The 22,642-nt window shown below is 37.9% G+C and overlaps 1 protein-coding gene across 1 annotated transcript in view; it reads right to left on the reverse strand.

Moving 5' to 3' along the window:
* Positions 1-22,642, reverse strand: part of LOC149953037 (arrestin homolog) — a 112,726-nt gene that overhangs the window by 20,438 nt on the left and 69,646 nt on the right. Inside the window, exon 4 of the mRNA XM_090170227.1 lies at positions 4,251-4,378. Coding sequence (XP_090026353.1) covers positions 4,251-4,378 — 128 coding nt within the window. The remainder of the gene's footprint in view (positions 1-4,250; positions 4,379-22,642) is intronic.

Raw genomic sequence — 22,642 nt, forward strand, 5'->3', positions numbered from 1 at the left:
ATTTTTGTTGTTTAATTGTATCGAAAGTATTGATAGTTCATAATATATAAATTTTTGGTATTTGGATTGACTTGTACATGCTTGGGTTTAGTTGTTTTTTTCCGTTAACGCTCACCGTCGTGACAGTTTGATTGGATATTTAGTTATTGAAAAGTTTAAGTGGTCGATCTCGAGTCGATTATTCATTAAACCTTTAGCATTCGAAAGTACAGGGATTGTCACCCTTTTGGTAATTATGTCACTTTTGCTATCGGTTATTTTTTTTTTGGTTTATTTAGTTTCCCGGAAGTGTTGATAATGTGAGCTAGAATTCATGTGTACGATGTTGTATTTGCATTGATCCCGACCAACCCTATTCTCGTTTACCTTAATTACTAAAGTAGTAAAACCTTTAGAATTGTGTAATTAAGAAATCATTTTACATTATCTCGGTGATAATTAATAATTGTTTAAGTAAGCGTTTGATAAAATTTACGTCTTTGTGTAAACCTGGTCTAAAGAACAATAAACTATTTTGTGTTGTGTTTTCTGTTTTTAACCCTTACAAACAAAATTAACAACCTGCACCAAATAAATTTTCGATGTAGCAGCAACGGGATTCAAATCTATCGTGGAATATATAAACTTTAAATTCAATTATCGCCATTATAACAGTTTTGATTAAGCGTAGTTATGGTGGGGAATTAATTAAATTCCCTCTGAGGAGAGGTAATATTACGGTCTTGATCGACTTGTTTAGGTCAACGCTCACAGTAATGGCGTATTGGTTTTAGTGATAACCATCCTTTAATCCGTATTGTTTAGCGTCGACGCTCACCGTCGTGTAGTTTTAATCCAAGGGAAAACCCGCCTTTAGGCCTAACGGAGATTTTTTTTGCGTCTACGCTCACCGCCGTGTAGTTTTAATCCAAGGGAAAACCAGCCTTTAGGCCTAACGGAGATTTTTTTTGCGTCTACGCTCACCGCCGTGTAGTTTTAATCCAAGGGAAAACCATCCTTTAGGCCTAACGGAGATTTTTGCGTCTACGCTCACCATCTTGAAGTTTTAACCCAAGGGAAAACCAGCCTTTAGACCTAACGGAGATTTTTGCGTCTACGCTCACCATCTTGAAGTTTTAACCCAAGGGAAAACCAGCCTTTAGACCTAACGGAGATTTTTGCGTCTACGCTCACCATCTTGAAGTTTTAACCCAAGGGAAAACCAGCCTTTAGACCTAACGGAGATTTTTGCGTCTACGCTCACCATCTTGAAGTTTTAACCCAAGGGAAAACCAGCCTTTAGGCCTAACGGAGATTTTTGCGTCTACGCTCACCATCTTGAAGTTTTAACCCAAGGGAAAACCAGCCTTTAGACCTAACGGAGATTTTTGCGTCTACGCTCACCATCTTGAAGTTTTAATCCAAGAGAAAACCAGCTTTTAGGCCTAACGGAGATTTTTGCGTCTACGCTCACCATCTTGAAGTTTTAACCCAAGGGAAAAACCAGCCCTTAGACCTAACGGAGATTTTTGCGTCTACGCTCACCATCTTGAAGTTTTAACCCAAGGGAAAACCAGCCTTTAGGCCTAACGGAGATTTTTGCGTCTACGCTCACCATCTTGAAGTTTTAACCCAAGGGAAAACCAGCCTTTAGGCCTAACGGAGATTTTTGCGTCTACGCTCACCATCTTGAAGTTTTAACCCAAGGGAAAAACCAGCCCTTAGACCTAACGGAGATTTTTGCGTCTACGCTCACCATCTTGAAGTTTTAACCCAAGGGAAAACCAGCCTTTAGGCCTAACGGAGATTTTTGCGTCTACGCTCACCATCTTGAAGTTTTAACCCAAGGGAAAACCAGCCTTTAGGCCTAACGGAGATTTTTGCGTCTACGCTCACCATCTTGAAGTTTTAACCCAAGGGAAAAACCAGCCCTTAGACCTAACGGAGATTTTTGCGTCTACGCTCACCATCTTGAAGTTTTAACCCAAGGGAAAAACCAGCCCTTAGACCTAACGGAGATTTTTGCGTCTACGCTCACCATCTTGAAGTTTTAACCCAAGGGAAAACCAGCCTTTAGGCCTAACGGAGATTTTTGCGTCTACGCTCACCATCTTGAAGTTTTAACCCAAGGGAAAACCAGCCTTTAGGCCTAACGGAGATTTTTGCGTCTACGCTCACCATCTTGAAGTTTTAACCCAAGGGAAAAACCAGCCCTTAGACCTAACGGAGATTTTTGCGTCTACGCTCACCATCTTGAAGTTTTAACCCAAGGGAAAACCAGCCTTTAGGCCTAACGGAGATTTTTGCGTCTACGCTCACCATCTTGAAGTTTTAACCCAAGGGAAAACCAGCCTTTAGGCCTAACGGAGATTTTTGCGTCTACGCTCACCATCTTGAAGTTTTAACCCAAGGGAAAAACCAGCCCTTAGACCTAACGGAGATTTTTGCGTCTACGCTCACCATCTTGAAGTTTTAACCCAAGGGAAAACCAGCCTTTAGGCCTAACGGAGATTTTTGCGTCTACGCTCACCATCTTGAAGTTTTAACCCAAGGGAAAACCAGCCTTTAGGCCTAACGGAGATTTTTGCGTCTACGCTCACCATCTTGAAGTTTTAACCCAAGGGAAAACCAGCCTTTAGGCCTAACGGAGATTTTTGCGTCTACGCTCACCATCTTGAAGTTTTAACCCAAGGGAAAACCAGCCTTTAGGCCTAACGGAGATTTTTGCGTCTACGCTCACCATCTTGAAGTTTTAACCCAAGGGAAAAACCAGCCCTTAGACCTAACGGAGATTTTTGCGTCTACGCTCACCATCTTGAAGTTTTAACCCAAGGGAAAACCAGCCTTTAGGCCTAACGGAGATTTTTGCGTCTACGCTCACCATCTTGAAGTTTTAACCCAAGGGAAAACCAGCCTTTAGGCCTAACGGAGATTTTTGCGTCTACGCTCACCATCTTGAAGTTTTAACCCAAGGGAAAAACCAGCCCTTAGACCTAACGGAGATTTTTGCGTCTACGCTCACCATCTTGAAGTTTTAACCCAAGGGAAAAACCAGCCCTTAGACCTAACGGAGATTTTTGCGTCTACGCTCACCATCTTGAAGTTTTAACCCAAGGGAAAAACCAGCCCTTAGACCTAACGGAGATTTTTGCGTCTACGCTCACCATCTTGAAGTTTTAACCCAAGGGAAAAACCAGCCCTTAGACCTAACGGAGATTTTTGCGTCTACGCTCACCATCTTGAAGTTTTAACCCAAGGGAAAAACCAGCCCTTAGACCTAACGGAGATTTTTGCGTCTACGCTCACCATCTTGAAGTTTTAACCCAAGGGAAAACCAGCCTTTAGGCCTAACGGAGATTTTTGCGTCTACGCTCACCATCTTGAAGTTTTAACCCAAGGGAAAACCAGCCTTTAGGCCTAACGGAGATTTTTGCGTCTACGCTCACCATCTTGAAGTTTTAACCCAAGGGAAAAACCAGCCCTTAGACCTAACGGAGATTTTTGCGTCTACGCTCACCATCTTGAAGTTTTAACCCAAGGGAAAACCAGCCTTTAGGCCTAACGGAGATTTTTGCGTCTACGCTCACCATCTTGAAGTTTTAACCCAAGGGAAAACCAGCCTTTAGGCCTAACGGAGATTTTTGCGTCTACGCTCACCATCTTGAAGTTTTAACCCAAGGGAAAAACCAGCCCTTAGACCTAACGGAGATTTTTGCGTCTACGCTCACCATCTTGAAGTTTTAACCCAAGGGAAAACCAGCCTTTAGGCCTAACGGAGATTTTTGCGTCTACGCTCACCATCTTGAAGTTTTAACCCAAGGGAAAAACCAGCCTTTAGACCTAACGGAGATTTTTGCGTCTACGCTCACCATCTTGAAGTTTTAACCCAAGGGAAAAACCAGCCTAAGCTCACCGTTTTGGCCCGACTAAACAAAAGTCTTTACTCTAGGGAATCTGAGTAGTCTTTCAGTCTTTCAACTATTTATTTGACTTTGAGTGGTTATACTACGATAAGAACTTTCTAGCTACTCCTCTTAGCATTCTTCCCGGCCAATTGTCATCTCCTAACAGATCAGGAGCTCCTTTGTGTATGGATAAAACGGATTAGAGGTCATTCTTTCGCGTGAGAGATTGTCGTCTCAATGGGCGACGTGAATCCCAATAGAATCAATAGGAAAAGCGCAATTATGTAAGAACCGCGGAAGAGACGGATAGAGAATAACGGGGAAAGCTATTTTCAGCTTATGTCATTATGGCAAAGATGCACTCACGACACTAAGGGCTTATCGTTTTCGTCCGCCGCTACGTAGCATCGGATGAAGTAACGAACGCTACAGGAGTCGCCGCTATCCTTGGCGTTCTGTTGCATGGCAACACTCAGGGGTGCGTTATCCGGAAGCTGAAATGAAAAACGAAAAGTATGAGATATTCCGAGCTTTATAGGTTTGTTAAGGAACTTTATCTTTGGGGCCTAATTCTAAAATATAATATAATTCGCCTTAATTAGATCGCGGACGAAGTAGAGAGGAGAAGAATTCTTTTTCAAAGCTTGGTTATGTTTTTGATGTCAATCTTCCTCAACGGGGGGATGGAAAGGACTGTATGCTGGGGCGGGAGGATGGAGAGGACTGCATCCTGGTGCGGGAGAATGGAGAGGACTGCATCTTGATGCGGGATAATGGAGAGGACTGCATCTTGATGCGGGATAATGGAGAGGACTGCATCTTGATGCGGGATAATGGAGAGGACTGCATCTTGATGCGGGATAATGGAGAGGACTGCATCTTGATGCGGGATAATGGAGAGGACTGCATCTTGAGGCTGGAGGATGGAGAGGACTGTATGCTGGTGCGGGAGGATGGAGAGGACTGCATCCTGGTGCGGGAGGACTGAGAGGACTGCATCTTGGTGCGGGAGGATGGAGAGGACTGCATCTTGGTGCGGGAGGATGGAGAGGACTGCATCCTGGTGAGGGAGGATGGAGAGGACTGCATCCTGGTGCGGGATAATGGAGAGGACTGCATCTTGATGCGGGATAATGGAGAGGACTGCATCTTGAGGCGGGAGGATGGTGAGGACTGCATCTTGGTGCGGGAGGATGGAGAGGACTGCATCTTGGTGCGGGAGGATGGAGAGGACTGCATCTTGGTGCGGGAGGATGGAGAGGACTGCATCTTGGTGCGGGAGGATGGAGAGGACTGCATCCTGGTGAGGGAGGATGGAGAGGACTGCATCCTGGTGCGGAGGATGGAGAGGACTGCATCTTGGTGCGGGAGGATGGAGAGGACCACATCGTGGTGCGGGAGGATGGAGAGGACTGCATCTTGGTGCAGTAGGATAGAGAGGACTGCATCCTGGTGCGGGATAATGGAGAGGATTGCATCTTGGTGCGGGATAATGGAGAGGACTGCATCTAGATTGTGCGGGAAGATGGAGAGGACTGCATCTTGGTGCGGGAGGATAGAGAGGACTGCATCCTGGTGCGGGAGAATGGAGAGGACTGCATCTTGGTGCGGGATAATGGAGAGGACTGCATCTTGATGGTGCGGGAGGATGGTGAGGACTGCATCTTGAGGCGGGAGGATGGTGAGGACTGCATCTTGGTGCGGGAGGATGGAGAGGACTGCATCTTGGTGCGGGAGGATGGAGAGGACTGCATCTTGGTGCGGGAGGATGGAGAGGACTCCATCTTGGTGCGGGAGGATGGAGAGGACTGCATCCTGGTGAGGGAGGATGGAGAGGACTGCATCCTGGTGCGGAGGATGGAGAGGACTGCATCTTGGTGCGGGAGGATGGAGAGGACCACATCGTGGTGCGGGAGGATGGAGAGGACTGCATCTTGGTGCGGTAGGATAGAGAGGACTGCATCCTGGTGCGGGAGAATGGAGAGGATTGCATCTTGGTGCGGGATAATGGAGAGGATTGCATCTTGGTGCGGGATAATGGAGAGGACTGCATCTAGATTGTGCGGGAAGATGGAGAGGACTGCATCTTGGTGCGGGAGGATAGAGAGGACTGCATCCTGGTGCGGGAGAATGGAGAGGACTGCATCTTGGTGCGGGATAATGGAGAGGACTGCATCTTGATGGTGCGGGAGGATGGAGAGGACTGAATCTTGGTGCGGGAGGATAGAGAGGACTGCATCCTGGTGCGGGAGGATGGAGAGGACTGCATTTCGGTGCGGGAGGATGGAGAGGACTGCATCTTGGTGCGGGAGGATGGAAAGGACTGTATGCTGGTGCGGTAGGATGGAAAGGACTGTATGCTGGTGCGGTAGGATGGAGAGGACTGCATCCTGGTGCGGGAAGTGGGCTGGGGTGAAAAGACGTGTCTATGTCCCAAAAAGGTACTTCATTTGTCAATAGACTAATAAAAGATTTCATATAAGACAGAAATATCATACGCTCGTGTCAGAAATAATTGAAAAAGTATGTGAAGCGGTATTTATATCAAGTCCACCGTTGCTCTATCGGTAACCTTTAGCACTAACTAATGAAAATTTTTAAATCAGTGACGTGTCTACATCTAAATTATGACGTGTACCGGCTTTATATTAAAGTGTTGGTGGCACGAAAAGTCGATAGTAATATAATCGAACGAATGAGGGCTGTTTTTGAAGCCTTGTAAGCTCTCTTTCCAAAAAAGTCAGTGTCGAAACAAATTTCCAAGCCTAAGTGTACTAAATTTGGGTCCAAATCTGACCTTTTTCGCTCCCTAAATCCAGAAATTTTGTCCAAATTTTTAAGTAGACGGAACTGAATTGGAGGGATTCTGTTTACTTGTAGAAGTTTTCAAACACGAAATTTTTAATCATAATTTTAGGTTTTTTATCGAAATAAAAAATATTTTATTACGCGTGTGCTTCGCGACGCGTGTGACAAGACGTTTTTATGCTTGAGGAACCTTCGGTTTCATAATATTTTTCTACTACGTAGCCTTGTGTATGCCTATTTCAATTACTACTGCGTAGGATTTCTTCCTGGGTTTTAAATCAACCTGCATTTAATCCCAAATGTAAAGAAATGTATTACTGACAATTGGCCAATGATACGCTTCGCATTTTCTGACGTCACGGGTGCCGAAAATAATTTTAGAAGTCTGGAAATTCGCCGAAAAACTCGATTTTTTACCATTTTGACCTCTTTTTCTAATAATTCAAAGACCTCTTAACCGATTTTGATGAAATTTGCTTAATCATTAGCCTCCGCTAAGAGTTCATAAGCCGTGGTATTTTTGTCTGCAAAGCAGATGATTTGTTATTAAAGAAAGCGTTTGCTTAGCCGACGAAAATCTGCCAGTGTACTAGCCTTCGCTACGTACCTCTAAAAATGATTATATAGACATAATACCCTATATCCGAAATCACTACTCTTGCGCAGAGTCAAAAGCGTTTACCCACTTTCTGCCGGAACTCCGAAAAACGTAGCTCTTTAATAACCATGGTAACCAACTATAGATAGTGCCCTCTAGCAGCAACAAAACACAAGGAGAACGCGGCTAACCTTTAATCACGCTAACGCATTGTTGTGTACAAATTTCATTGGATGAGCCTTTACGCTGAATTTTTTACGGGCGGGGGGAAGACAATTTCAGAATTTCTCCCTCCGACGGGAGCAGTCACTAAAGCGTCTAACCAATGAAAACTGAACGCAAGAAAATGCACGACTTTTGACGGGTTGTGTTCTCGTTGCGTGATGGGGTGCTGTTCCTAGGTGCCCTACAGCAGCCGATTTTACGGATGTCAAGTGCCGGAAGTGGTAATTACTTCGTGACAAAACCGTCAATGGAAAATCTCTCTGAATTTAAATCTAAGGTAGGGAGTTCTATGTTACCTTTGCACTATTTACACTAAAAAGGTTAATTATAAGTGGATATTGGAATCTGTTCCATTGCGCCGAATCCCATTCGACCGAAAAAGCCGCACTTTGGCGGATTTAGGATTCGGTCTAATGGGATTGTCCCATTCGACCGAAAAACCCGCAATTCTCCGGGTTTAGGATTCGATTTTATCCGTTTCAGCATCTGTCAGAACAGCATGCAGTGTTACCTAACCTAACCTACCCTAACCTAACCTAGCCATCGGGGGTAACCAAGTTAATAATCCTAAAGATCGCTTTTTGGAAGTTAGAAATCACCATGTTTAAGGTTAATTGAGATCGCCATGTTTATACTAGTTATATTTTATTTAAATATTTTAGTATATTTTGGAGATAAACATTTTTAAGGTTGAGATAACCAGTTACAAACGATCGCCCATTTGGGCAGCTCTGTCCTCAATGATATCTCTTATTGACCCATATTTTGTATTTTCTCACATGCTACGTCTTAATTTTATTTCTTTCTTCCTATTCTTCCTATATCCTATTTCTTCTCTTTGCTATTATGTCCATGATTGTACTTGCAATTAAAATCACAAGCTTTTCTAATAATTGAGTTTAAAACTGAACTGATCCATAAAATTATTAGAATGAAAACCAAGTCCGTTGCTTCTAGTTAATTAATTAATTTTATAAATTGCTTCTCAAGGTATTTTGAATTCTCAGAACATGGATATTTCAATAATATAATCCATTATCTATATTTCTAGGTTTTACATCGATTAGAATGTTTAAACATTCAAAAGCTAATCCCTAGCAAAGAAAAATAATTTCTAGAAAATATTTGAAAAAACTAATATAATAAATTTAAAAACTAATCTCTGCAAGGAATATTTAGTAATCCAGGCTCTAGCTCTTTGAGTTGATCACGTAATTATCCGTAAGCCTATTACACATAATCCTATGGTTGACAAAGTAGACATAAATAAATTCGGTTACTTTGCACATTAAGAACAATTATGTTAAGTTTACTCTCACTAACGCATACTGTATGGACGCCTATAGCGAGACAGACATACAGACAGAAAGACACATTAACATTAGGAAATATATCAAATATCTAGAAAAAAAAATTTTAAATCAAATCTCTAGAAAAATATTTTAATTTAAAATCAAATCTCTAGAAAAATATTTTAATTTAAAATCAAATTTCTAGAAAATATTTTAATTTAAAATCAAATCTCTAGAAAAATATTTTAATTTAAAATCAAGTCTCTAGAAAATATTTTAACTTAAAATCAAATCTCTAGAAAAATATTTTAATTTAAAATCCAATCTCTAGAAAAATATTTTAATTTAAAATCAAGTCTCTAGAAAATATTTTAACTTAAAATCAAATCTCTAGAAAAATATTTTAATTTAAAATCAAATCTCCAGAAAAAATTTAAAATTTAAAATAAAATCTTGAAAAAGAAACTAAAATTTAAAAGCTAATCTCAAGCCAAGAATATTTACACATTTAACAACTAATTTCTAGCATGTTTAATTGGATTTTTTTCCCGACACTCGCGTTGTAAAAATGTTCGTTTTCTTATTTGTTTAATCCGAATAAAAACCAGTCAAACATTTATGAATGCCATCTATCCTCATTCGAAGCAATAAAAACTCAAAGGATTAAATGACTCGAGAAATAACGACGTCTTCGTCTCTCAAACCATAAATTTCCTGTGGGTTTAAAACCTGTATATTCTTTTCCTTACCTTCTCGAAAAATAAATAAGATAAAAAATTAAAGCGTGAATTTCATCCAAGAGTGGGTAGCGTACTTTTAAACTGGAATGTTTTTTTTCGAGTGTGTTTTAAGATCAAACACCGCGCTGTTGCCTGGAATCCCAAAAGGTTCTCTAGCATTTTATTTTTCGCCTGCTGAACTATTTATACGCGCGTTTCGGTTCAAAGGAAAAAGAACTTGTCAGAAAAGAGAGATGACAGGTCGGTAAATGATCCGTAGCTAAGATGACGGCTAGAGGCTGTGTCCTCTCTCATTTCTTACGATTCAGGTCAATTTCTTTTAAAGCGAGGTAAAATGGTTTGGCCTTTTGGATGAAGTAAAGGTGAAAACCAGAATGTCTTAAAGGTTCGCCTGCCAGTTTTGACGCCATAACTGGCTCCGAATGAAGTGACTATATTCGCAAAGTCTTTGAGTCTTTAAGTTTGCCATCAGTTTCGTATCAAATATCTCATAAAGGTCCCGTTTCTATGTTTAGAACGAAGGAGATACCATTTCTAGCAATTTAGGTTAAAGGCATATTTATACACTCTTTCCCACTTTATCCATCAGATGTCGATAAGTGCGGTCATTCTTTAAATTCTCATCATTGAGTTAGGAATATAGTACTTCTAGAGCCAAAATTTGTAATCACGTACGACGCAAAACAGTTATCATTAGTCGGTGGCGTCATCTACCGCAAGTTAGCAGTGATAATAATTTCAGTTAGTGGCGCTATCTACCACTAGCGTGAAACGAGTATAAGCAGATAACATTTAAAAAATTATATTTTCTTTGAAAGATAGGTGACGCCACCGACTAATGATATCTATTTCGGTTCGTACATGATTTCAAGTAAGTGTTCCTCAAGACACCAGCCACAGCAGATATAAATGATTCTTTTACTCTTTCGAGCGAATTACAAAGATGTAAAGCCTATACTATGGCGCGAAAGACAATGTTAAGATCGATATATGATTTTGAGCTCATTAATTTTTAGAAATTTTCGTAATGAGGCCATTATAATCTTGAGGCCAATAAACTCGATTTTTATAAGCATTATCTGAAGTTAATAAACGCCAGAAATATTATATTAATTTAAACAGATAATAGGTAGCACAAAACAGCGGAAAGTTTTCAATTAGTGTTAAATAGGTGTTAAATAATGGCATAAGTTTATAATATACTTGGTCCCTGTAAGTCAGAATCCGCCTAGATCTAACGTTAAGAGCGATTTATCCCTTAAAAAAATAAGAACAGGTATACGTGACGCCCTGCGACGACATTTTGCCCTATCTTTTAGCTTCTTCAAACAGCTATCTCCATGGATACGAGAGGAACAGAAGAGCGCGAAGTTAGCACGTAGAACGGTGCTAGCCCTAACTACGCTTGTTTAAAATCTTACACCAGTGGTTATGGGTTTGTTGGCTGGCGAACTCTTTGATTTGGAGGAAATTTGAATGAATCAACTATATTGTGTCTACATTTGGGAAGAATATTTTATTATATATTTATATCAATCTGATTTAAATCAATCTGATTTAAATCAATCTGATTCAAATGGAGGAATAAAAAAGGCAAAAATAGTTTCTTAAAATATCAAAATATATATAATTTGAGCAAACTAAAATATTAAATAGCAATTAAATTTAATTAAGATTTCAAGATTAGTAAAATTAATTATACAGAAAAAAGCCAGTGATTATATAAAATCAATAAATTCAATAAAATCAGAAATGACGCCAACATTAAAAGTAAACTGTTATTGAAATAAAATTTAAAATTTCGTGAATTTATATTTAAAATAAATAAGTTAATTGTACAAATTGTAGAATTGTAAAATTTTAATCATTAAAATATATTATAATTATTATAACATATAACATAAAATATATTATAATTATTATAACATATAACATAAAATATATTATAATTATTATAACATATAACCAAGAATCTATTTATTTATACTCAGGGAGAATGAATATGTCGAGACTATCGACGGACACGTTGAGGCCCTAACCCCGTCACACTAAGGGGGGGGAGGAAAAAAGGAGGCGGTCTTATTTTTTGCGTCCTCGCAGCAGCGTTAATCTCGTCGAAAAACGTAATTTTTAAGAACCAATGAGATTGCAGTATTATTTGATTTTATTAAAGCGGAGGAGCATACCGGGGGGCCCAACGGGTGGAATTGGAGAAACGCCAAAAATAATCTCGACATATTCATTCTCCCTGAGTATAAATAAATACATTCTTGATATAACATATAACATATAAATATATTATAATTAATTAATTATGATAACACAAAATATATTATAATTATTATAGTTATAGTATTTTTTAAATGTGTACTATGTAAGTGTATAAATTAAAAATATTTTCTTTTCTAAAAATAGCGAAAAAATTTTATCAGTAGTATCCTCTATAAAAGTCGAATTTTTCTATGATGCACAATATAATTTCTGCCGCTGCAGGATCTAGACGTAGTATATTATATATATATTATATATATATTATATATTTATTATATATATATATATATTATATATTATATATATTTTTGGTATTATAGAATATTAAAAGAATCCACCGATGGTTATTTGAAATACTGATCCAGATATAACTTCTGGGAAAAAACCACATATCACAGCGTATCTCCGTTGATGACAGTGTAGGCGACCTTAGATTGTTTAGATCCGTTTCCCTTTGAACGAAACGATGATAAATGGTGTAGAGAGATAATAACGAAAGTGTTTATACATAGCACTCGCGACCCAAAGTAAAAGATCCGAAAAGGAACTTGGTCTCCGAGTCTATTGATTTGTTTCCATGGTAGCAAATCAAGATTGGATGGCACGCTCTGAATCTCTTCCTCCTCCATTCTCAATCTCCTTCCCCTCGAATCAACCGATCCCTAATGGAGCTGGAGACTGGTTTCATTAAATTGAAGAAAATTTTTGTTTCAGTTCATCTCCATCAACGACCGTTGGGCTTTTTCTCTAGTTAGTTCCCCTCTTTCGTTTTGCTGGCAACGCATTTCATTGTTCCCGCAAACGTTTTTCTCCTTCTCTTTGACGTAGTTTAGACCAAAGTGCGAAAGTTTTGGGAAAGACGGAGACAAATAACTTTCTTCAATTAAATTAGAAGACCTGGATTTACTGCAGCGACGAAATTATATTTAGGTCGGGTCCATTAGAGTCATCCTTAAATTAATTTACATCTTGGCTTTTCAAGCAGGTTTTTAATATTTATGCCGAAAGAAATCTATTAAACGGACTTACTAGGGTTACAATCAAAGGTCTTTTATCTGACATTAACTCCCAAATTTCTATTTATTGATCAAACATCTCTCTAGTGCTTAAAATAGTTGTGGTAAATTTTATTTGCCTCATTAATAAGTGAATAGGTGGATACTATTTGCTTGCGCTTTCAGGTCATTTTCGCGACTATGATGCTGCAGATAAATAATAGGTAATAATTTGTTTTCGTGCAACCGTAGCCGAAAGTGTAACATTAGGAAAGACAGTTATTTTCACTAATAATGTAAGGACTCAAATGATTAGTTTAGTGATAATTCAGTTACATTAGCTTCGAGAGGGGGTAAAGTTTAATTTGTTATAATTAACTATATTGAACTTAAAATATCAAAAACATTTTAAGCGCTACAGAGGGCAGTGTATTTGTGAAAATTACTTTTACGACAAAAACCATAGTAACTTTCCCTTTGAAATTTGCAATTGAGTTGAGATTAAAGTTGGAAATGGTCAATTCGAGCGATTTTGTATACCCATTACGTGTATTCAGAATGAAATGTCTCTAACGATATAAATTGAATTTTCATAATACATTTCGCAAGAAAAATAGTGCTAGGCAACTTGACTAAAACTCTTACATTTTAAATATATCTGCCGAGTGTAATTTTTAAGTTTTACGTAACTATTACACGCGATAAATAGTTTACTTTGAAGCTGTTTACACGTAGGTCATTTCACGGGAAATTCACTCCCATCTCGCAAAGTGCCTCAGGCTTGCGAATATTTAAATTTAACGACCTAAGTGGATACTTCTCTCCTTAGAGAGATAATTTACACTGGGGTTTGGGTCTGATTATATCTCTAGGCTCTATGAATATGTTAGATATTGGCCAGTGATTCCCTGAATTGTAGCTTAAACGAATCCATTTAGAATGTCAATTTAGTTAAGGTACTGATTTTCGTAGGCTTATTGAGCGTTGAATCTTTTCTTTAGTCTGATATAATAACGAAATGGGTGTCTCGAATGTTTATACCAATGAATTGGTAATAATACTGCTAGAATTACAATTACGATTTCGGTTGCCATGGTTACGCGGGACCTAATCTGATAAGACTGTACGAAATAGTTGATTTTATAAAATAAAAAGTGGTCTTGCCCAACTTGTTAAAATGTTGCTCTTACGTCACAAGACCCAGCTTTATTAGTGTATTCCTCGCACGAGCGATTTGCACGCGCTCTAGAAAAAGCTATATTCCTCGCGACTGTAGCGCGCGCTCGTAGGCTTGTCAAAGTAAGAGACTGTGACGTAAGAGCAACATTTCAACAAGAAGGCCACGATAGTTTATAAAAAGAACTACTCATCTTTATAATTAGCCGGTAGCGCCATCTATATTTTGTAAAGTTACATGGCTAAAAATAAATAATTATTAGCTAACTCACCGTAACTTAAGTTAAAATGGATCGTGTTGACAGAATAAAATTATTTTTAAACAACTTCAAAGGTTTGTTTGTTACGAGAAATCATACATTTCAATTTCGCATCAGATTTGCGAAAAAATTCAATTACAATATAGTTGCCACCAATAGAGACAGACAGATGCCCCCACGGTAGAACGATAAAGTTGATAAAGTCTCCTTATGGAACGAAATTGGTCCCGCGCCAGCCAGATTTAGTTGTACCTCTATTTATTCCCAACTCAATGGTTTATACGCCCTGTTAGCCTTGTCGCACCAGAATTAGAAACCACGATAAAAACGAAATAGGGCGCCTTTCTCCGAGTCTATATTGGGTGGCTAAAAATAGATCATAACGCCTGTAAAAGTGTTCTTTTCGCAGTACACCGGTTTTCAGGGATAAGTTAATTTACAGAGGCGAACCTACTTACGCCATCTATACGCGGTCCATACATAAGTTCAGTTTCTCGATGCCAAATTGAATTAAATTTATTTTTGAGTTCCTTTTTCACTCGGAATATTTCAAAGTTATGGAAGAATCCAGTTTTTGTCGTTTTCACTTGAAATTCAGATTTAATTTATTTTATAATAGAAATTCGCGAGCAAAAATATTTTTTATTACAGAATTCTTAGGACTTCAATTTAAATTTCCATATAATCTAAATACTATCGTCGTTTACCATAAGTGCTTTATCAAAAACTTTTTATCGTTTAAAATATATCTGTGATCATTGAAATCCCGTTAGGCCTAGGTCCTTAAATAAGAAAGGTGAATTAAATCGATTAAATGTATTTCTCGTACTTGGTCTCTCAATTGGATTCCGTTTTTCTCGCGGTCTCGTCTCTTGTAGAACAGGAATATTTCTCTATTTGCCGCTTTGAAGCGAGATTTTGCCATTTCTTTCAAGGGAATTAAGGAAAGCAATTACTTTTTTTTCTCGAGATTAGTCTCGATAGTCGGATAAGAGAGAGTTGTTTGTTTTAAACAGGGCCTTTATTGGCGTCAAAATTACAAATTCAAAAGCAAAAGGTTACAAGGTTAATGCAAAATTACACAATAAAAAACACAGAACAATAACACACAACTTGTGCAGTAATTTTCCTGTCAAGGTGTGGTGGAGAAATGCTATAACTTTGGTATATTACAAAGGAAATTAAAGTTATCAATGTCATCGTTGAGGACGGCGTATGCTCGCCGAGAGCGATACCGAGCAAGTACTCGCAGTTTTGTTTTATTGGTTAAATAATGAACAAAGAAATCACTGTTTCTGCTATTAAAATTAATGTTGGCGAAATTTAGAAAACGATCCTGTAAGATGCATTTGAGACTAATGAAAACTAAGTTGCAGAAACAGTGATTTCCGGGAGCACTTACTAGGTAAAACTCATACACAGCTCTCAAAATAGTTCAAACGAAATATTTAAATCAGTAGCGCATATTATAGAATGATGAAATAATCAGCAAAAGTTGCTATTAACTTGAAACTATACTAGGGTAAACGATAGGTTCCAGGCGTTGATTTGGCTTTAAAAAGTTCATTCATTTGGAAGATTTATCAAAAGAAGTACCACGTTAGTTTTCCCCTAAATTCGAGGGTCTTTTTTTTTCAGATCAAAAGTGGGCTCTTTCAACTCTGACGCCAATCTCTGCCTTCGCATATTCTTTCAACTCTGACGCCAATCTCTGTCTTCGCATATTCTTTCAACTCTGACGCCAATCTCTGCCTTCGCATATTCTTTCAACTCTGACGCCAATCTCTGCCTTCGCATATTCTTTCAACTCTGACGCCAATCTCTGCCTTCGCATATTCTTTCAACTCTGACGCCAATATCTGCCTTCGCATATTCTTTCAACTCTGACGCCAATCTCTGTCTTCGCATATTCTTTCAACTCTAACGCCAATCTCTGCCTTCGCATATTCTTGTGTACCTGAATTCCTTCTTGCTAAAACCCAATGATACAAAAAGACCTTAGCTATAAAGGTACTTAAGTGAAATTTATTACTTTACTGGGTAATTTATCATTATGTCAATGGCGTCTACACTTATAGATGCACTAGGGTATATGTGTGGATCTTCTGTGGTGGAAAAATGTCTTTTCCAGTTAATCCTCGCTCGATTTATCTAGCAGTGTCTATTCAGGCGCGAGTAGCCGACTCTTTAGTTTTTTTTCCTCCAGTTTTTTGCTCGTCACCAGTCTTTGATGGAGAGGATGGTCAATAAATCGTTGACCTCGCGAGGTGTGATCTTCTCCGGAGCGCTTCTTCAATATGTGTTTTGTAATCCCGCCAAGGCTTCGAATCGCCCATCGAAGGGTACAAATGAAACCGAGTAGCGTATTGATGCAGCGCGTTCTCTTCTAGAACCTTTTATGTACTTTATCCAGGGGCGTAGGAACCAGGGGGGGCAGGGGGGCAATGCCCCTCCCTAGAATTTTGCTGGGAGGGGGAACTAATGTTATTGCCCCCTCCAACTTTTTGGTCTGTTGAAATCTTCAAAAGGCTCAAATGCTCATTTTAAACGCATATAAAGCTTGTAGAACCACAACTGTGTTTAATTTTCAGTCTTTTCCCACCAACTCACGTATAAGTAAAAATTACACATACACTCGGAGAAGCTACACTCCATTAAAAATTCAAAAACATTCTTTAGGCCTCTTTTCTTTGCTCTTTGCCCCCTCCAACTTCTAGAACGTTCCTACGCCCCTGACTTTATCCATTTCGTTACGGAGGAATAGAAGACTTTAGGATTCGAGAGCGTGTTTTCACAGTTTACTAGACATGTAGGTTTCCGAGTTTAGAGAAAACAACGCCATCTGGTTTAATAACTGTCAACTAAATGTATGATAAAATAGCATATTTATATCGCATAAAGGTTCAAATATTTTGGTCCATGGTTCGTTATAATAAAATATTTTAATTAAAAAATATAGAAGATTTACACATGGAGTTTTGTAGAAAAATATTTCATTAAAAGTTCAGTTTTTTTTAAATTTAGCTTTCGAGCTCGTGGCAACATTTTCTGTGTAGGGGGCGCCTTTTTACGAATCATAATCATCTATTTTGTTTCTTTTTCTTTTGCCAATTAATTAAGCACGCTACCCCATTTTTTATGGTCAATATTTAGACCTTCGTCAAGATTTAAGGTACCCCGTTTTTTATGCATACACTTCCTTTAAACAGACGTTTGAACCAATCATTTTCTTTACAAATTATTTCGGCGTCATCGTCATCCCATTTAATTTCATGTCCCCTAATGTTCCAAATGGGTTTTGCAATGCCGTTATGCATAACACCTTCTGTAATACATTTTTCATGTTCTTTTTTTTCTAATTATTAAGATGCGCTTTGTTTGACCTATGTAATTTGCACCACAGTTACATGGAATATTATAGACAACAGCAGTAAATGCATTTTTATTTTCTTTTAATTAAAAATGTGTATACAAAACTCCATGTGTAAATCTTCTATATTTTTTAAATAAAATCTTTTATATTTCTATTACAATCTTTTTGAAAATTAATAATTCGTTGCTAAGACTAGCATTTGCTTTTAAAATATTTAATATAACTTCCCTCTCTTTCTGTTTAGAGCCCCATTCAAATTTTCCGTCGTTTCTAAAGCCTCTTATATAAAATCCAATTTTTCAATTTTAAATTGAATGTCTAGGTGCCCACTTTATCTCCAAACTGTAATCAACAACGGACGAAACGAATTGTTGAAGACAGGAACAAGTTGTTACAGATGGACGGTAGGTGCCTCTGGCTTTCCACAACGAGTGTTTCTATTTATACTCAGTTTCCACCTCGGAAAGGGAAAAGGTTTGGTGCGATAGACACTTCAATTAAATCCTGCGTTTCTCATACGTAGCTAAGCAGGACCACCTGAAATAATATTTTCGTTTGGTTGGTTACCAGATTAATCTGGCTGTACAAAAGAGCCAACTGCAATCCATACTCAAGTCAGTTCACTTTATAGATGCAATTTTTGTCTTATCAGGGGTACGTCAAGTTGATAAGATTTCTTGCAAGAAATGTAAGATTCCTTATGATCTCGCGAACTTGACCGTTTTTTTAAACCGGAAGTAAGAGCGATTGACGTCAGAGATCTTGGAAGATTAGTAAGATCGCTTTAGAGGTAGTTTTAAATACGATATCAAGATGGCGTCGAATGGCGGTGGATTATTTAACATAGACCTCAAAGACGATGATACGGGAATAATTTATAAATTTAAAGTTCCTGCAGAAGAATTTCAGCGAATTTTGAATGGTAAATAAATATTAATTGTTCTTCGAAGCTTTTTTAATATGAAAGCAACAATTCGGTGTACTATTTATGAAATAGCATTTGATGACAAGGCTTAATAAATTACTTTCTACATCCATGCTCTGATACAGCCGCCATTTTGTTTGGGACTTCGCGATCTTTTCAACGTGACGCCAAACTCGCAAAATCTTATAATAAGAATTTTTCTTGCTAGACCGTTTCTTATAATAAGGAAAATATCTTCTCCACTTGACGTACCCCAGGGGCGCGTCAAGTTATCGAGATCTAAATCTTACCGTAAGATTTTGTTCTTGCAAGACAATTTCTAAGTTAAAAGAATTTAAAAAAAGTGTCAAGTTGTCTATCAATTTTCTTCGATAAGCTGGATTTGTAAAATAAGTAATACAACTTTAAGCCTTTTTGGAAATAATAGTTCAAAACGTTGCTTTAATTTTAAAAAAACGACAAAAACAATTACCAATATATTTACCATTTACAAGTCGTTGGAATTCTTCGGCGGAAACCTCAAAATTATAATTTATTTCCGTAATATCATCTTTTAGAGCTACGCCAAATAATTCATTGGCATTCGACGCCATCTTGAATCTTGTTAAAAACTACTTCGAAAGCGATCTTGGGAATCTCGCAAGATTTGTGAGATCAAAAGTTCTTGTTTCCGGTTTTGAAAATCGTCAAGTTGGCAAGATCGCAAGAAATCTTGCATTTCTTGCAAGAAATCTTAATAACTTGACGTACCCCGGGTGTACATGTTTTTCTGTTTCCACGTCACTAGCGATAGTTATTGAAGATGGAGAGCACGCGCTGCAGTCGATAATGATTTTGGAATTCGAAGTCCACGTGCGAAACGCGCGTGCCAATAAAGTACTAAAAACCTTAAGCTCGGAACGCGGATAAAAACATTTTTCACTTTTAATTTTTTAATGTTTTATTTTATGGAAACACTTATTATTGCTTTTAACTTACAAGGAGACGACCCGAGGTGTAACACACCGATTTTGTTCAAACTCGGGGGTTTCGTAAACCTTCATGTAACTTGAAACACCCTAAAGGGAAATGTCTCCATAGGCAACCGTTATGCCATGGCAACCAAAAATGTTTTTGACAACACAAAATGGAAATTTTCCCATAGAAAATAACATGGGAATCTGACCAATATTAAGGGTACCTCCTGTAAAAAAAATTAAATTTTTGAAAATGCTAAAAATAGAAAATATAAATAAGAAAATAATGAAAAAGTTCGAAGTTGATTAAAATCTTTACAGGGGTACCCTTACATTTGGTCAGATTCCCATGTTATATTCAATATTGTATTGTCAAAAAAATGTTTGGTTGCCATGGCAAAACGGTTGCCTATGGAGACATTTCCCTTTAGGGTGTTTCAAGCTACATGAAGGTCTACCAAACCCCCGAGTTTGAACCAAATCGGTGCGTTACACCTCGGGTCGTCTCCTTGTTAATGTATTTATTAATTTACAGACCTTATTTCCTGTACCGCTTTAAGGCCCAAACGGCAAGGACCATATAAAGACTAGCTTTCACGTCCAAGCTCTGTGTATTAATTGCAAGAAAACGAGAACCACCGTTGGTCTAAAGATAACATTGAACAACGTCGAAGAGGTAAAAAGACCTACAACGTTTGGGAAAACTAAAATATATTTATTTATTAAATTGATCCGATACGCGGTACTTCGGCCGATAGTCTTTCAAGGCAGACTAACTGAATGTTTTAAAAATAAAAACACGCGCCGCGAGAAATCAAAAACACGCGACCAGAAAAACACGAAAACAATAGGCGCTTAAATAAAACATCTTCCCAGAAATTGCCCAGAAGTAATATTTCCGACAGCCAGGACTCGTAAGTTACTATTTATATAGTGCTTGTTGAAATATTAGAAAGCTGGAAACTTTTCTCGAACATAACATCGGTTTTTTGCTAAGCCTTAACATGCCAAAAAAGTTACCTGGTTTAAAGGAAACACTTGTTGCATACCGTACCGCAAAAGTAATACGTTTAGTTCTAAAGGAATTCGTTTTCATATTTTTCCGAAAGATAATTTTATACGAAATGAATTAACTCTGCCTCCATGAGAAGCCTTAAAATTGCCCGCTAATATAAAAATATTACATATAATTTTAATTATTTATACCATAAGAGGATGATAATAATATTAATATTATCTTCTTATACTTACAAGGAGACTACCCGAGGTGGTTATCACCGATTTTGTTGAAACTCGGGGGTTAGGTAGACCTTATGGTAGTTTGAAAATTACCAAAGGGAAAAGTTGCAATGGGCTTTAGTTTTCCCATGGCAACCGAAAATGTTTTTGACCTCTCCATTTAAAAAAGAATTGGATTTTCTCGGTTACCCAAATTTGGTTAAAATTTAACCAAAATTTATCAATTTTACCCAAAATCATGGATTAATTTTACCCAAAATAGGTCAAATTCATCTTTTTGAGTATGTTTTGAAAATTTAATTTTTTCAAATTTTTTAAGTAAGTAAGTACCCTGTGAAACCGAGAAAATCCCATGCTTTTTTAAATGGGAATATTTTTGTTTTGAGAGATCAAAAACATTTTGGGTTGCCATGGGAAAACTAAAGCCCATTGCAACTTTTCCCTTTGGCAATTTTCAAACTACCATAAGGTCTACCTAACCCCCGAGTTTCAACAAAATCGGTGATAACCACCTCGGGTAGTCTCCTTGTTAGTTTTAGTAACATTATATATTTTACCTTAAAATATATTATCGAAAATTAACAATTAGTATGTTCCTTATACACGTGAGCCGACGCGTTTCTTATCTGACGCAAAATTCTCATGAGGGCAAAAACGCGTCTCCAATTGGCTTAAATATGACTTTTTGGCTAGCCATTCTAACCGTTTAACCGACCGATCGGAAATAGGTCCTTCCCAGATGAATTTGGAGAGGGGAGTAAAAACCGAGTATCTTTTATTGAAGCGTCCATTACCACGCGACACACAAAAAGGAACCTACAAAAAAGGACTGTCAAAAAGGAGGATGTTCACAATTTGTTTGATGAAAAAAGGGAACGGGGAAGGCAAATAGCAAAAAGGGGGAGCCGAAAAAACATCAAATGATTGAAAACAAAACTCCAAACCAGCGACCAAAAAACCACAGCCGATCGAAAGAGACGAAAACGTAACAATGTCGAACGCTAGCGGGAAAAACACGCCACCGGGATGACCGCACGCGAAAAACCTAACAGGAAAAACGAACTACCAAAAAACCAACTTATCACGTATTTGTATTAATACTAAGGAGGATAGCAGGGAGAGCCAACTCCACAACTTTGGAGTGTTTAAAGTGATTTTTGTATCGCGAACCTGCTACCTTCTGGTTACCCCGCGGAAACTCAATATTTTTTTTTGGGGGGGGGGGGGGGAGGAGACACAAGGGAATGAGATAATTTCTAGATCTGAGAGTGTTTCCTCAAATTTGAAATATTACGGTTGTAAAATTTGCATCTTTTTAAATTGCGACAATGCACCGGCTAAAACAAAGCCGATAATTTAATTTTTTAGCTTTCCAAAAGACAAACCGAGGTTAGTAATAATATATTATTTATTTTAACGTAAGAGTTCGCTTATTGATATGTTTTATGTATAAATAGATGTACAGAATAAGAAACCTTTTTTCACCTGCATTAAACTGATCTTTTTAGATTTAGAAAAGTATATTATGGGTTTTTTTACCTTCGATAAAGGTTTTCCTAATTGGACTCCTTGTTCAGAATTTCAACATTTCTTAACATTTCTTAAAAGCCAATTTAGCAGATGACAGACTAATAGTTTTCAGCATGTTAACCAGGGGCCACTAGTGTATGCGGGTCTACCAGTCACTTTCCATAAAAGTTCCTCCTTGATATCCTCCTTGTTAATACTGAACAGTGAGTTGCATACAAATTTGATTGAAAAGCGTATCAAAATATTTGCTAAATTTCCAATTTCAATGATTGAAATTTATTTTTATCAGTCGTGTTGTCTCAATTCGGGGAAAACAAGTTAACCGCGTACTATTGAAAATAGTTTTATTTATTATATGTTTCCCTTTCTG

The sequence above is a fragment of the Leiobunum rupestre genome, chromosome 3 (assembly GCF_980474605.1).
Source record: "Leiobunum rupestre chromosome 3, qqLeiRupe1.1.hap1, whole genome shotgun sequence".
Taxonomy (NCBI): Eukaryota; Metazoa; Arthropoda; class Arachnida; order Opiliones; family Sclerosomatidae; genus Leiobunum; species Leiobunum rupestre.